At 47.5% G+C, this 12770-nt stretch overlaps 1 protein-coding gene across 1 annotated transcript in view; it reads right to left on the reverse strand.

Moving 5' to 3' along the window:
- Nucleotides 1–12770, reverse strand: part of LOC117366894 (mucin-19-like) — a 441720-nt gene that overhangs the window by 71819 nt on the left and 357131 nt on the right. The window contains exon 66 of the mRNA XM_033958871.1: nucleotides 2510–2556. Coding sequence (XP_033814762.1) covers nucleotides 2510–2556 — 47 coding nt within the window. The remainder of the gene's footprint in view (nucleotides 1–2509; nucleotides 2557–12770) is intronic.

A 12770-nucleotide genomic window follows, 5' to 3' on the forward strand; every position in this document is an offset into this window, starting at 1 on the left:
AGGGCCTCTGAAAAATTCTCAGCCAAGCAAGCAAAGTTGGAGCCGTCTCCATCAAGGCTATGCACTTAGGCCCTGATTCTGTATAGGACGCCCAGGAGAGGTGTCCTATACAGAATCATTCCTACACTAAACCCCGATTCTGTAACCGGCGTCCATGGTACAGACACCGGTTAGAGAATCGGGTTAAATTAGACACAGTTGCTACACTTATCGCTGCCTAGCCTGGGCCAATCAGGCCTTAGGATTAGTGGGGAATGGGCGGACCCGCTATGCCTAAGGCCTGATTGATCCAGGCTTCTAGAGCCTGGGCCAATCAGGCCTTAGATTTAGCGGGGATGGGCCGGGAAGGGGCGGGCCCGTCTCATTTCCACGAGGCGGGCCTGTCGGCTGGACGGCAGCAAGACCCGTCCAGCCGACCAACATTTAAAGGTTAGTTGGGGGAGGGAGATTAGTTGGGGCGGGGGGGGGGGGGGGTCGTCGGGCTTTCCGGCAGGAGGATTTGGGCATCCTCCTGTCGGCGATTACCAGTTTGGGAGGAGGGGGGTCCGGGGTTCGGGGTTCCGACAGGAGGAGTTGGGCATTCTCCTGTCAGCGATTACCAGTTTGGAGGGGAGGGGAGGTTTGGGGTTCCGACAGGAGGAGTTGGGCATCCTCCTGCCGGTGATGGGACAGGCGCCTGCGGCTGCTATACTTATTGCAGCAGGGAGATCCCTTGCCACGATCAGTATAGCGGCCGCGTCTACTTACAATGTAGACCAGCATTTTGCTGGCCTACATTTTAAGCGTCTCTTCCTCTATTAGGGAGACGCGTAGGGCCGCCTAGGTTCGCCTAAGGCTTTTGGGCGAGCTTAGGCGTCTTGCGGGCCTCCCTAGGCTCCCAGAGGTGCCTTCAATATAGGCGGCTTGCCTGGGGAGCATTTTTTTTAAAAACGTGCATCCCGATTGGCTGATTAGACAGCTGTAGGACGCATACAGCTGTCTAAAATCGGGATGCACTTTGTAGAATCAGGGCCTTAGTTCAGTGATTTTCCAATTCTTTTAAACTAAACTAAAACTTAACCTTATATACCGGGTTTTCAACCAAAGGAAGCTCGACACGGTTAACAATAAATTAAAAAAATAAAGTAAACTGAAATACAAGAGAGTTAATTTTCAAAATGTGTAGCAAATAAAAAAGTTTTTAGAAGTTTACGGAAGAGTTGGAAGGAACTGGAACACTTCAAAATTGTTCTGTAAGATAAATACAGAATGAAAAAAGTAGAAAATCACTGAACAAAGTGTGTAGCCCTTGATGGAGATCGCCCCAACTGTGTTGGTTGGGCTGAGAATTTTTCAGTGGCCCCTTGCATTTGAGTGACTTGTATGAACGAGTGGTTTGTTTTTTGTTTTTAACTTTCCTATCAACAAATGGTGCTCCTGTCTTTTAAATTGATTTTATTTATTATTGTAAGCCACTATGACCTTCTGCATTAGCAGGGTATCAAATACTTAATAAACAAACATTACCGCAGGATGCACTCAGGCATGTAGTTTGGGGATTGTGGCACTCTACCCATGCTCTAAAAAATACTTTTTATTTTTTGGCACAGGGGCATGTTTGGAAGTAGAGAGTAGACATGAACTCTGCTAATCAGTGCATAGGCACAGATTACTGGAGGATTAGCGCAGGATCTCCTATTGCATACAAAATAGGTGATGGTATTGGTTCATGCACTAATGGCCCATGACAACTGGGAAGTTAACGTGTAGTCATTCATAGGAAATACAGCCAATTTAGAGCTACACTAAAAGTGGCCTCAGCGTATGGGAAACCTATGCACTAAATATACTGCAAGCTACTTTTTAGAGTAGCTTAGAAAAATGGCCCCCTGATTTGCGAAAGAACAGTTTGAAAAATCTACTCCCGAATATAAAAATGTAACCAGATTTGACTCTCTGTGGGTAAAACGTTCAATTTTGTGGATAGCAAAATATTTAGCAATCACTGCAACTACAGAAAACAATCTGAAAATGATATTAAGTGTGAGGCATTCATAATAATGTTCAAAAATCTTCAGAGCCTTTGTGAATTATAATCTCAACCTTTCAACATACTGTAATCCTTCATTCGCAGATATTTTTTAGTTTATATATTCTTTATATGTAGATAAAGCCACCAAAAATGTTACTGGAAGTGGAAGTCCAGAAAGCCAAGCAGCTGAAATCATATTGTCTCTTTTCCAGTGGCACCATTATTAGAACAGCATATTGATTCATCTCTCTCTGTAGTCCCAACACAGCTGTGTTTCAGAATTAAACCACACCTACTTTCGGGATCTGGAAGATCTTCGACCTCAAGGACTGAATACTTCTGCAGGATGCATTTCTATACTTGTAGTCATTTTTAATCATTTTGCTCCCCACTTTTATTTATATGTTTTTTAGGTTTTGCTGGTGGTACTTTTTGTGTGATCTATGTATTTTTCAACTAGACATATTTGCATCTTTTAAAATAAAATCTTACGCTTACTTGTATTTTGACGTGTCTCACATTTTAATGTCCCGTCTGTGCAAGTGCTAAAAAAAAATAATAAAAGAAAGTTAGTTTTGCTAAATCTTAAATCGGGTTTTTCTTCTGTATTACTAGAGCAGTTTTCAAATCTAGGTGCATGGGGAGTAATGACAATGGACTCTGCATTAATTCTTACAAGGAAAGTAGAAGGGTACCTTTATTCATTTATTTAAAAAATTATAAACCACTTAAATCTAAGCAGTGCACACCAATACGTACATATCAGGACAAATCAGAAGAATCAAATCCAAAATAAAGATACAAATAGCATTTCAATCTGATGTTGTCATTGGTGCATCAAATTTCAACTCTAACCGTCATAACACTTCCAATATTATAGAAAAGCATCTACAAACAGATGGGACTTCAGCTGTTTTTTAAACTTCATACGCTCCTTACTTACCCCCCTCTTTTTACTAAGGTGCGCTAGCGTTTTTAGCGTGCGCAGAATATTAGCACGCGCAAACCCCCGCGCTATGCAGGGAAACTAACGCTAGCTCAATGCTGGCATTAGCGTCTAGCACATGCAGCAATTCTGCACGCGCTAAGGGTGCGCCAAAACCGCTATCGCAGCTTAGTAAAAGGAGCCCTTAATCTCAAAACACTTGGAAGAGAGTTCCAAAGTTTTCTACCAGCTATGGAAAACAGAGTTCTTCGATCTAACATAGTGAATTCTTTCTTCCTTGTCATTAACCAGCTTCATCCCACCTTCTGATCCCAACTTACTGTACTTTGAAAATTGCCAAAGGAAAAAGAGCACACAGAGATTTGCACCTGCTTTTTCTGTGGGTATTTTTTTCCTTTCAAAACACTATATACAGATTTGAAAATCGAATTAATGTGCAATCCCTACCCCCCTCTTTTTTTTTTTTATTAAGCCATGGTAGAGGTTTCTACCACGGCTTGGAGTGCTAAATGCTCTGACGCTTGTCCGAAGTTCACAGAATTCGGGCTCCAGTAGAAACCTCTACCGTGGCTTAGTAAAAGAGAGCCATTGTTTGCTTCTGAACAAATCAACTTTTGCCTTTTGACATTTTTTATCCATACATATATTTTTGTCTGAGTAAAGGATCAGCAAAAGCTTTTTCGAGCCCGCTTTTAACTCCTAACTCTTACCAATATCTGTTTTATCATTCCCTCTGTGAGAAATTCCCTAACCCTATTTGTCCCATTTGTCTGTTTTGATTAGATTGTAAGCTCTAACGAGAAGGGACTGTCTCTTATATGTTTAATGTACAGCACTGCATACAGCTGGCAGTGCTATAGAAATGATAAGTAGTAGCAGTAAAAGTAATTTTCAATAACCAATTTATTTGGGCAGATGTTGGTAACCTTATTAATCTTATGTAAGCTTAAATCCCAGTAGATGCTTGCGGGGTATAAGAAATGGTATGGTAAATGGATTTGAAAAGTGTCCTCTTTAAATAAAGTTCTGTTTCTGGCCTGGCATGTGGTTAATAAAGAGCATAATATTGTAGTTAATATTTATAGATAATTTCTGTAACCTCACATCTAGCTACAGTGCAATGGACCAGATGTGCTACAGGCTTTCCTCATTTTGAGGCCAACTTTCAAATAATTTTTCCCCAGATAAAATCGGCAGCTAATTGCTTTCCATCACCGTGGGTAAAAGTAACCACCCTTTGAAACACCATAGATACTCTTACCTATGCCAAAAAGGGGCAGCGCCCAATGTACAAAGTTTACAGATACAGAAATACCCCTGGTGCCAGTTGGAAATGCCTCTTAAAGTTATACTCGAGGCCGGAAGCCATAAATCATTTTAAGTGCCTTAACTTAACAACTTTTTAGTGAACAGATCTTCTTAGCTCATACTGGGCGCATAACCTGAATGATTTTGCCTTAATAATCCATACTGTATTTTAGGAACTGTTGTAAAGCCTTAACAGATCATACAAGCCAGATGTTTGAAACATTTTCCATTAGACAAAAAGGGTCTGAGTGCAAAGAGAATGGGTGTAAAGGCATGACGAATCAAGCCCCAAAATCCCTGAGTGCCAACATAAGCAGAGATGCCAAGTTACCCAGATCCAGGCTAGAGAGTTTGGGACAGTCCTGGTTTTCTGACTACCCCATCCTGGTGCATTATGGGACTTACAGCACTTGTTTTAATGGGTGGGATCAAACACTACAAATCCAACACCGCTTTGGGATGCAAGTTCAAAAAGTCTCCAGTCTGGAACTGAGTAATTTGGCATCTCTGCACAAGCAGATGAATAATACTGGGATACTAAGTCCAAAAAAATAGTGTTATTGGTAAATAAAAAAAATCAGCAGAGCATCCCAGGTTTGCTTTTTTGGACTCAGGCTTCAATGTTCTAAACTTACCATGCCATGTAACTATTGATGCTAAATCAGTTGTAATCAGTTTCGCATCAAAGTATTTTACCTACTGAAGCACATGATGGCTCACCGATGTCTTTTCCATGCCTTTGACTCTGCTATGTGAATGTAGTACAACAAGGTCATTAATATTAAAACGAGCACTCCAGGTGATGGCCTAACAGTCTGGTGATGCACTAAATGAAGTGTCGACCTTTAACGAGCCATAATTATCGACAGGTCTGGAGGTGCCAGTAGTGCATTAAAAGCACGTCTCAGGTGTGTGCATCTCATGTGAGCATGCATCAAAGTGTACATCAGCAAGTCTGGGCTGCAGATTCTAGATGGAAATTGAAATAGGATACATTTTTAATATGGGGAGGAGGGCCATATACACGCGCATCTGTTAAAAGCACGTTTCATGCACACTCATTAAAAGCGTATGCTGGCAGTTCAGCTGCCACTTGCATGAGAAGTGGAAGTTCCAAAAAATTGGGGGGCGGGGGGCAGCATATATGTGCAGCAGCAGTATAGATAAAAAGCTTTCGCATTTGCATGAATTGCTGGTACTCCACCCCTCTGCCTATGGCATGGATGGATGCATGTATATGACATATATGACATTCATTGGCAGTTATTCGCTATGATGTGCTAGAATGTGGCACACCTATGATTGACACTCAAGCGCATCTACGACGTAGCTTTTATGGGTGCATGCGCACATTTGTGCTTCTGTCTGTGAACTGTTCCTGCACGTGTTGCTCACTTTCTACTACAACTGATTGGAAGGGATTACCGCAGACCTCCGAAAAAGCAAAGTGGTTTGAACATCGCTTGTCATTTTCAAATCAGACAATTTACCAGCATCACAGCAACCCGCAGGATTGTAACGGCAATTTTAGAACACTGAGGCCTCAGTATTCTGATATTACTGGTCTGCCTGTGTTGGTAACCTTGGATAGTAGACCACAACTTCTTTTTCTTGTTTACAGAATCTCTAATGTAATTCCTCACTTGTTTGTGATGTTTTATATCTTGCACATAGCAGAGTAATGTCCACATGGGCCCTGTTAAGGGTCAACACAGCAGCCCCCATTTACTAGAAATCATAGTTGAAGGAACCTTCAAAATGTTAACGAAGAGCCTGAGAGTCCTCATCTTGATGGACGGCAGTAACACAGGGATGGAGGGCCCACGATGCCTCCCATGGGGTCGAGCATGCTGCGCAGGGGGCAGGCTTAGGTGGTAGAGGAGGCAGCTGAGCGGTGGGCAGGTTTCCCCGCCATTGGACAGCCTCCTGATTGGAGAAGCGTGGGGGTAACGTGTGACCAGAGCTGATAAAGCCGGGACCTCGGAGACCCAACGTCTTCCTGGGTCCTCCAAGGCGGCTTTTTCCCGGTGAGCAGTACACATGGCGTCTGCAGTTGCAGCTGGTGGGGCTGAGGCCGCAAAGATCTCCTTGCTCGCCGGCGACTCCCTCAGAGAGGATGAGTAGGTGGAAGTTGGGCAGAGTGAGGAGATTGGCCAGCCGGCACGCCGTGCTAAAACGGCTGCTTTGTCGGTTTTAGTGGTGTCAGGGGCGGGCCTTGGAGAGGTCAGAAGCAGACGGCAGGAAGTTACAGCGGGGCCTGCTGAGCCAACTCCGGTCCTGCGGGGCAGGGGGGAGCAGCCACTCAGCGTACACAAGTTCCTGCAGGCCACAGTACAGGGAAGTCGGCTGTAAGGGCCTCGAGTCTGCCTGTATTAGTTGGCAGGCTATGTAGAGAGGAGCAGACATTGAAGTTTGAGCTACTGCCTCCTGCTGCTGGAGGGAGGGGTGCTTGTGGTGTTGAGGGAGCCCGCAGGGGTTCTGTGGAGGAGGTTATAAGAGGGCAGTCCATGGGTCCCATGGGTGCAAGCTCCTCCTGTGGCATTAATCCTTGGGGACCTATATGGGAGGGGTCCCCCCTTGGATGCTTAGTGGCTCCTCTTCTGGGCTCGTCGCTTCCTTGGGCCTCAGAGCAGGGTGGAAGCTGGCAGCCTGTGCTGGGCCTGGGGATGGATGATGAGGACAGGGAAGTTTGGGGCCCTGGGGTGCAGGGGGGAGAGCGAGTTTCGGTGGCTGCTCCTTTGTCTGGTTTTTCTTTTCAGGTGCAGGACGCTGGTGTGGACACTACAGTGGTGACAGCGCAGAGGCTGAGTCGGGGACGAGCAGCCCAGGGAAGATCTCCTGGAGTCATGGCGCAGCGCGGACCTGTCGAGGCTGTTGCTGGTGATACTCCGGAGCATAAGGTGGAGCAAGCGGCTGCTGCAGATGGCGCCATCAATCAGCAGGCTGGTGCTCCTGCAGCATTTTTGAGGGGTAATATGGCGCCTGTTGCTGCTATTGGGAGTAAGAGGGCTAAGTCAAAACAGAAATGTAAGGGTAGACGCGGGTGCACTTTGTTGTCGTTGTCTTCTTCATCTTCCTCTACTACTAGTTCTTCTGCTTCTTCACATGCACCCTCGGCAGGGGCGGGGACAGGGAGTGGGGACATGGGGCTGGAGGGATCTCAGGCGAGAGGTGCTCTGGCATTGGTGGCCTTGACAGAGCTCTGGGAGTGGGTCTCCATGAGGCTGTTTCACAGGATTCGGAAACGGGCTTGCGCGGATATATTCCGCTTAATGGAGGGCCGGACGCGGAGGAAGGGCAAAAAAAGGACCGGAAGGAGGGTGGGGTGTCTAAGGTGGTGCCAGTGTCGTGAAATGTGGTCAATTGGATAAGATCCTTTTTGCATTTGGCTAGTGTGTGGGGTCGAGCGTGGCCACAAGACTACGGTCTCTTATAATCCTATGCCAATTCAGTGCTGGACGCTTACCAACATTTTAGCGGGTAGTCGTGGCTCAAGTATGACGAAGCCTTCCCTGACAAAATGGAGGAGAATGGGTTCATGTCCTGGGGCATGCAGGATGTCAACCTGTGGCTGACCCACATGGCTTATCGGTCTAGCCATAGTCCTCAGGGTACCAGGCATCCCACTGTGGGAGGAAGTAGTGGGCGGTCCTTTCATCACGAATGCAGAGGTTTTGCTGGTGGGGGGCCCGGAGTGTGTTGGTGGTTCAACCAGGTGAGCTGCGCCTTCACTGATTGTAGGTTCCACCGAGCCTGTTCCCTCTGTGGCCAACCTCATTTGGTCCTTAAATGCCCCAAGAAGGGGGGGCAGCTCAGCCTGGACTGAGTAAGGCATAAGGCGGGGGGTTGGCTACCCACGGCGATGCGTGTGGCGACTCTTCGCCCGTGGCTACAGCGCTATGAGAAGCAGGTGGCAGCTGTTATGCTCGAACAGGGGATTGGGGAAGGGTTTACGATTCCTTTTCAGGGAGAAGTGTGGGAATGTAGGGTACAAAATGCATCATCAGTGCAGCATTTGATGGCGGTCGTTAAGGCCAAATTGGAGAGGGAACTCGCATTAGGGTGTATCGCGGGGCCGTTCCATGATTGCCCCTTTGCGACTATGATCATATCACCCTTGGCAGTGATTCCTAAAAAGGAGATGGGGAAGTTTCAGCTAATCCACAACCTGTCTCGGCCGGTAGGGGCGTCAGTCAATGAAGGTATCCCGGCAGATCTTTGCTTAGTGTGGTACGCCTCATTTGACAGTGCATTGCGCCTGGTGTTACGAGCAGGCAGGGGGATCTTATTGGCAAAAGTCGACATTGAGGCAGCATTCTACCTCCTGCCGGTCCATCCTGATTCGTACCCTTTGTTGGGCTTCCGCTTTGAGGAGAATTTCTATTACGATCGGTGTTTGCCTATGGGGTGCTCCATATCGTGCACCTACTTTGAGCTGTTTAGTTCCTTCCTCGAATGGGTTACAGTTTTGCGGTCCTAATTGGACTCGGTGGTGCATTATTTGGATGATTTCCTTTTCATCGGCACCCCAGGAACTGACAAGTGCACTCAACTGAAACGCATTTTTGAGCATATGGCGGTGAAGTTTTGTGTCCCCCTCGCTGTGGACAAATCCGAGGGGCCAGTGCGAGTGCTTACTTTCCTGGGCATTGAAATAGATATGGTGGAGATGGTTACCCGGCTTCCTGATGGGAAAGTGGGTTAGTTGTCTAGCTTGATCCAACAAGTTCTCCAGTCGTAGAAGGTGACATTGAAGATCATTCAGTCTTTTTTGGGGTCACTGAATTTTGCCAGTCGAGTGCTTCCCATGGGTAGAGCGTTTATGCGGCCTCTTGCGTGTGCTACTTCGAGCGTCCTTGATAAGTGACTTTTGTAAGATTGTCCGTGGGTGTGCATGCAGATCTGGGTATGTGGGAAACCTTTTTGCGCAGGTTTAATGGCATGCTCTGGGTACAGGCCCCAGAGGTGGCTAACTTCAATTTAGAGTTGTTTTCTGACTCTGTGGGTGGGATCGAATTTGGCCTTTACTGGAGGAGTGGTGCGCGGCTCGCTGGCCTGAGCTCTGGTGTGCACGGGGTGTCACCCGTAACATTATTCCTCTGGAATTGTTCCCTCTGATAGTGGCATGCAAGCTTTGGCTTGTGCGGTTGTGAGATAGGCAGATCATTTTTAGGTGTGACAACCAGGGCGTGGTGGACGTGGTGAACAGGCAGAGCGTGCACTATTTAGCGGTCAATGTGTTGGTTTGGGAATTGATGTTGCATTGCTTGCGATTGAACCTGTATTTTCGCACGCGGCATGTCATTGGAGTGAAGAACTTAATAGCTGACGCTTTGTCTCGGTTTCATTTTCTACAGTTTCAGCGTCTGGCACAGGGAGCGCATAGGGAAGGTTCACCGATGCTCGAATCTTTATGGGACCTGGTCGGGAAGGAATCTGAGAGATGCTCTGCATGTCGATAGCTCCATTGACTTGGACACATTACTGTGCAGGCTTCCGGTTGGTGGCCACCCTTCTGGAGACCAAGGGCTGGGTCCCGGGTTTAGTCCTGGAGTCATTGTTGGTGGACTATGTACTGTCTGCTTTCAGAGTGGGGGATTCCCAAGCACGGTTTTGGGGCGCCTGGCTGGGTTTTCCTCTTTCAGCAGAGCATTCAGATGGGACTGCCCCTCATCTGGCTTTTTAGTGCGGCGCATGCCTTGTTCGTGCACCTGTTGGACGTGCTGCCGGGGATTACTCACTTCCCCTTTGAGGGACGGCTCTTTCAGACAGTGTTCTCCATGGCGTTTTTTGGGGCACTGCAGGTGGGTGAGTTGGTTCATTCTGCTGCAGGGAATGTGGGGTAGGGGTTGTTGCTTAGGCATATTTATTTCTCTGGCAGCTCTTTGTGGGTTTTCATGGAGCGATCCAAAACTGATCTGAGTGATAGAGGGCATTTGGGCTTGTAGAGCAGAGGAGTGCATGTATCCTGGTGGGGGCAACGAGGTATGCGCTGGCTTCAGCTTCTTCCTTTGATGGCTTGCATGCATCCTTCACCCCGTCGACCAGATCTCCTGTTGGTCCATTTGGGCAGTAACGATGTGGACTCTCTAACAGTTAAGCAGCTCATAGACCGTATTAAAGATGACTTTCAGCTAGTTCTGGACTGGTTCCTCCATTCTCAGTTGGTATGGTCAGATATCATACCACGCCCGCGCCGATTGGAGTTGTGCTGATGGACTCGAGGGCTGGCAAAGATTAATCGACAGGTGGGAAAGTGGGTTGTCAGCATGGGAGGGGTGCAGAATCAGCATACTTGGGTGGATGTGACTTGTGGGGGATTGTTTGCGCGTGATTTGGTGCATTAGTCGGCAGTGGGGTGGGACTTACTGCTGGATGATTTCACCACTTGTTGTGAGTCTCACCTTGCTGCCTTAGTGGTATAGTCGCAGCTCTGGTTTATTGGGTGGAGGCCTGTTTGGTACAGGCCTTGTGGCAGTTATCCCGAGCTACTATATGGTGGGGCTCATCAGGAGATGAGTGGGGGGGGGGGGGCAGCAGGGAGCCATGCCCAGGTTCTGGTGTTTATGGTTAAAGGGGCATGTTGGGACATGGCACCCCCCAGACCCTTGCTTGCATGGCTGGGTCGGGGGCCGAATATTATGGGCAATGGTTTAATGTGTAACTCGGAAAACAGTTTATGTTATGTGAGTGTGTTTAAATTAATTGGTTGTTAATAAACAGAGCTGCGGCTATTTCTACCAAGAAGAGTGTGGTCTAGTTATTGGGGTGCAGGGGGGATTTAAGTGGGGGAAGGGGGGACAGAGGGTGAGCGGGCCAATACATATCCCGCTGTTAAGAAGAGCCCAAGAGCCCTCGTCTCGATGGGTGGCAGTAACACGGGGATGGAAGGCCCATAGCGCCTCCCATGGAGATAAGCGCGCTGCGTGGGGGTCAGGCATAGGGGGTAGAGGAAGCAGTTGAGTGGTGGGCAGGTTTTCCCGCCGTTGGGCGGCCTCCTGATTGGAGAAGCGTGGGGGTAACGTGCAGCCAGAGCTGATAAAGCCGGGACCTCGGAGGAGGGGTGTCTTCCTGGGTCCTCCGAGGTGGCTTTTTCCCGCCCATCCTCGCACCCATTTTTGTCTGTTTCAGTTTGTTGGTCTGGCAGGGTTAGGGTTGGCGGTTATCCAGAGCTACTGTATGGTAAGGCTCATCAGATGATGTGCGGGGGGCTGGCAGGGAGCCGTGCCCAGGTTCTGGTGTCTATGGTTAAAGGGGCATGTTGGAACATGCCACCCCCAGACCCTTGCTGGCATGGCTGGGTCGGGGGCCGAATATTATGGGTAATGGTTTAATGTGTAGCTCGGGATACAGTTTTTGTTATGCGAGTGTGTTTAAATTAATTGGTTGTTAATAAACAGAGCTGCGGCTATTTCTACCAAGAAGAGTGTGGTCTAGTTATTGGGGTGAAGGGGTGATTTAAGTGGGGGGAGGGGGACCGAGGGTGAGCGAGCCAATACATATCCCACTATTAATGGGTCTGTTTCCTGAGAAACTAAAAATAAATCAGACCTGTTTGGAAACTGATGCTAGACGCTGCTTTTCAGACTGGATTATAAGAACATAAGCATTGCCTCTGCCGAGTCAGGCCATAGGTCCATCACACCCAGCAGTACGCTCCCGCGGCGGTCCCCCAGGTCAGGGACCTGTAAGTGATCCTTTACTTAAGACATTTTGTCCTGTATAGTAACCCTCTAACTATACCCTTCAATTCCCTTTTCCTTCAGGAACTTATCCAACCCCTTTTTGAAACTCAAAATCGTACTCTGCTCTTCCACTTCCTCTGGAAGCACATTCCAGGTATCCACCACCCTCTGAGTGAAGAAGAACTTCCTAGCATTTGTTCTGAATCTGTCTCCCTTCAATTTTCTTGAGTGCCCTCTTGTTCTTGTTTCCCCCACCAGTCTGAAGAATCTGTCCCTCTCTACCTTCTCTCTACCCTTTATGATCTTATAGGTTTCTATCATGTCCCCTCTAAGTCTATGTTTTTCCAGGGAAAAGAGCCCCAGTTTCTCCAGCCTCTCAGCATATGGAATGTTTTCCATGCCCTTTATCATCTTTGTTGCTCTTCTCTGGACTCTCTCGAGTGTCGCCATATCCTTCTTAAGGTATGGCGACCAGTATTGAACGCAGTATTCCAGATGCAGGCACACCATCGCCCGATATAGCGGCAGGATAACTTCTTTGGTTCTGGTAGTGATTCCTTTTTTGATAATGCCCAACATTCTGTTCGCCTTCTTTGAGACCGCTGCGCATTGTGCCCCCGGCTTCATTGTTTGGTCCACCAAAACCCCCAGGTCCCTTTCTAGGTTGCTTTTCCCCAATACCATTCCCCCCATTATAAAATGTTATCAGATGAAAATATTAATTTTAGAAAAGGACAAAGGATCTCTGAGAGGTAGGAAGAGATTATAAAGCTTAGTAGTTGGTGTGGTTAGGCAGATTAGATAAGTCACATGGTCTTTA

Source organism: Geotrypetes seraphini, chromosome 9 (genome assembly GCF_902459505.1).
Source record: "Geotrypetes seraphini chromosome 9, aGeoSer1.1, whole genome shotgun sequence".
NCBI lineage: Eukaryota > Metazoa > Chordata > Amphibia > Gymnophiona > Dermophiidae > Geotrypetes > Geotrypetes seraphini.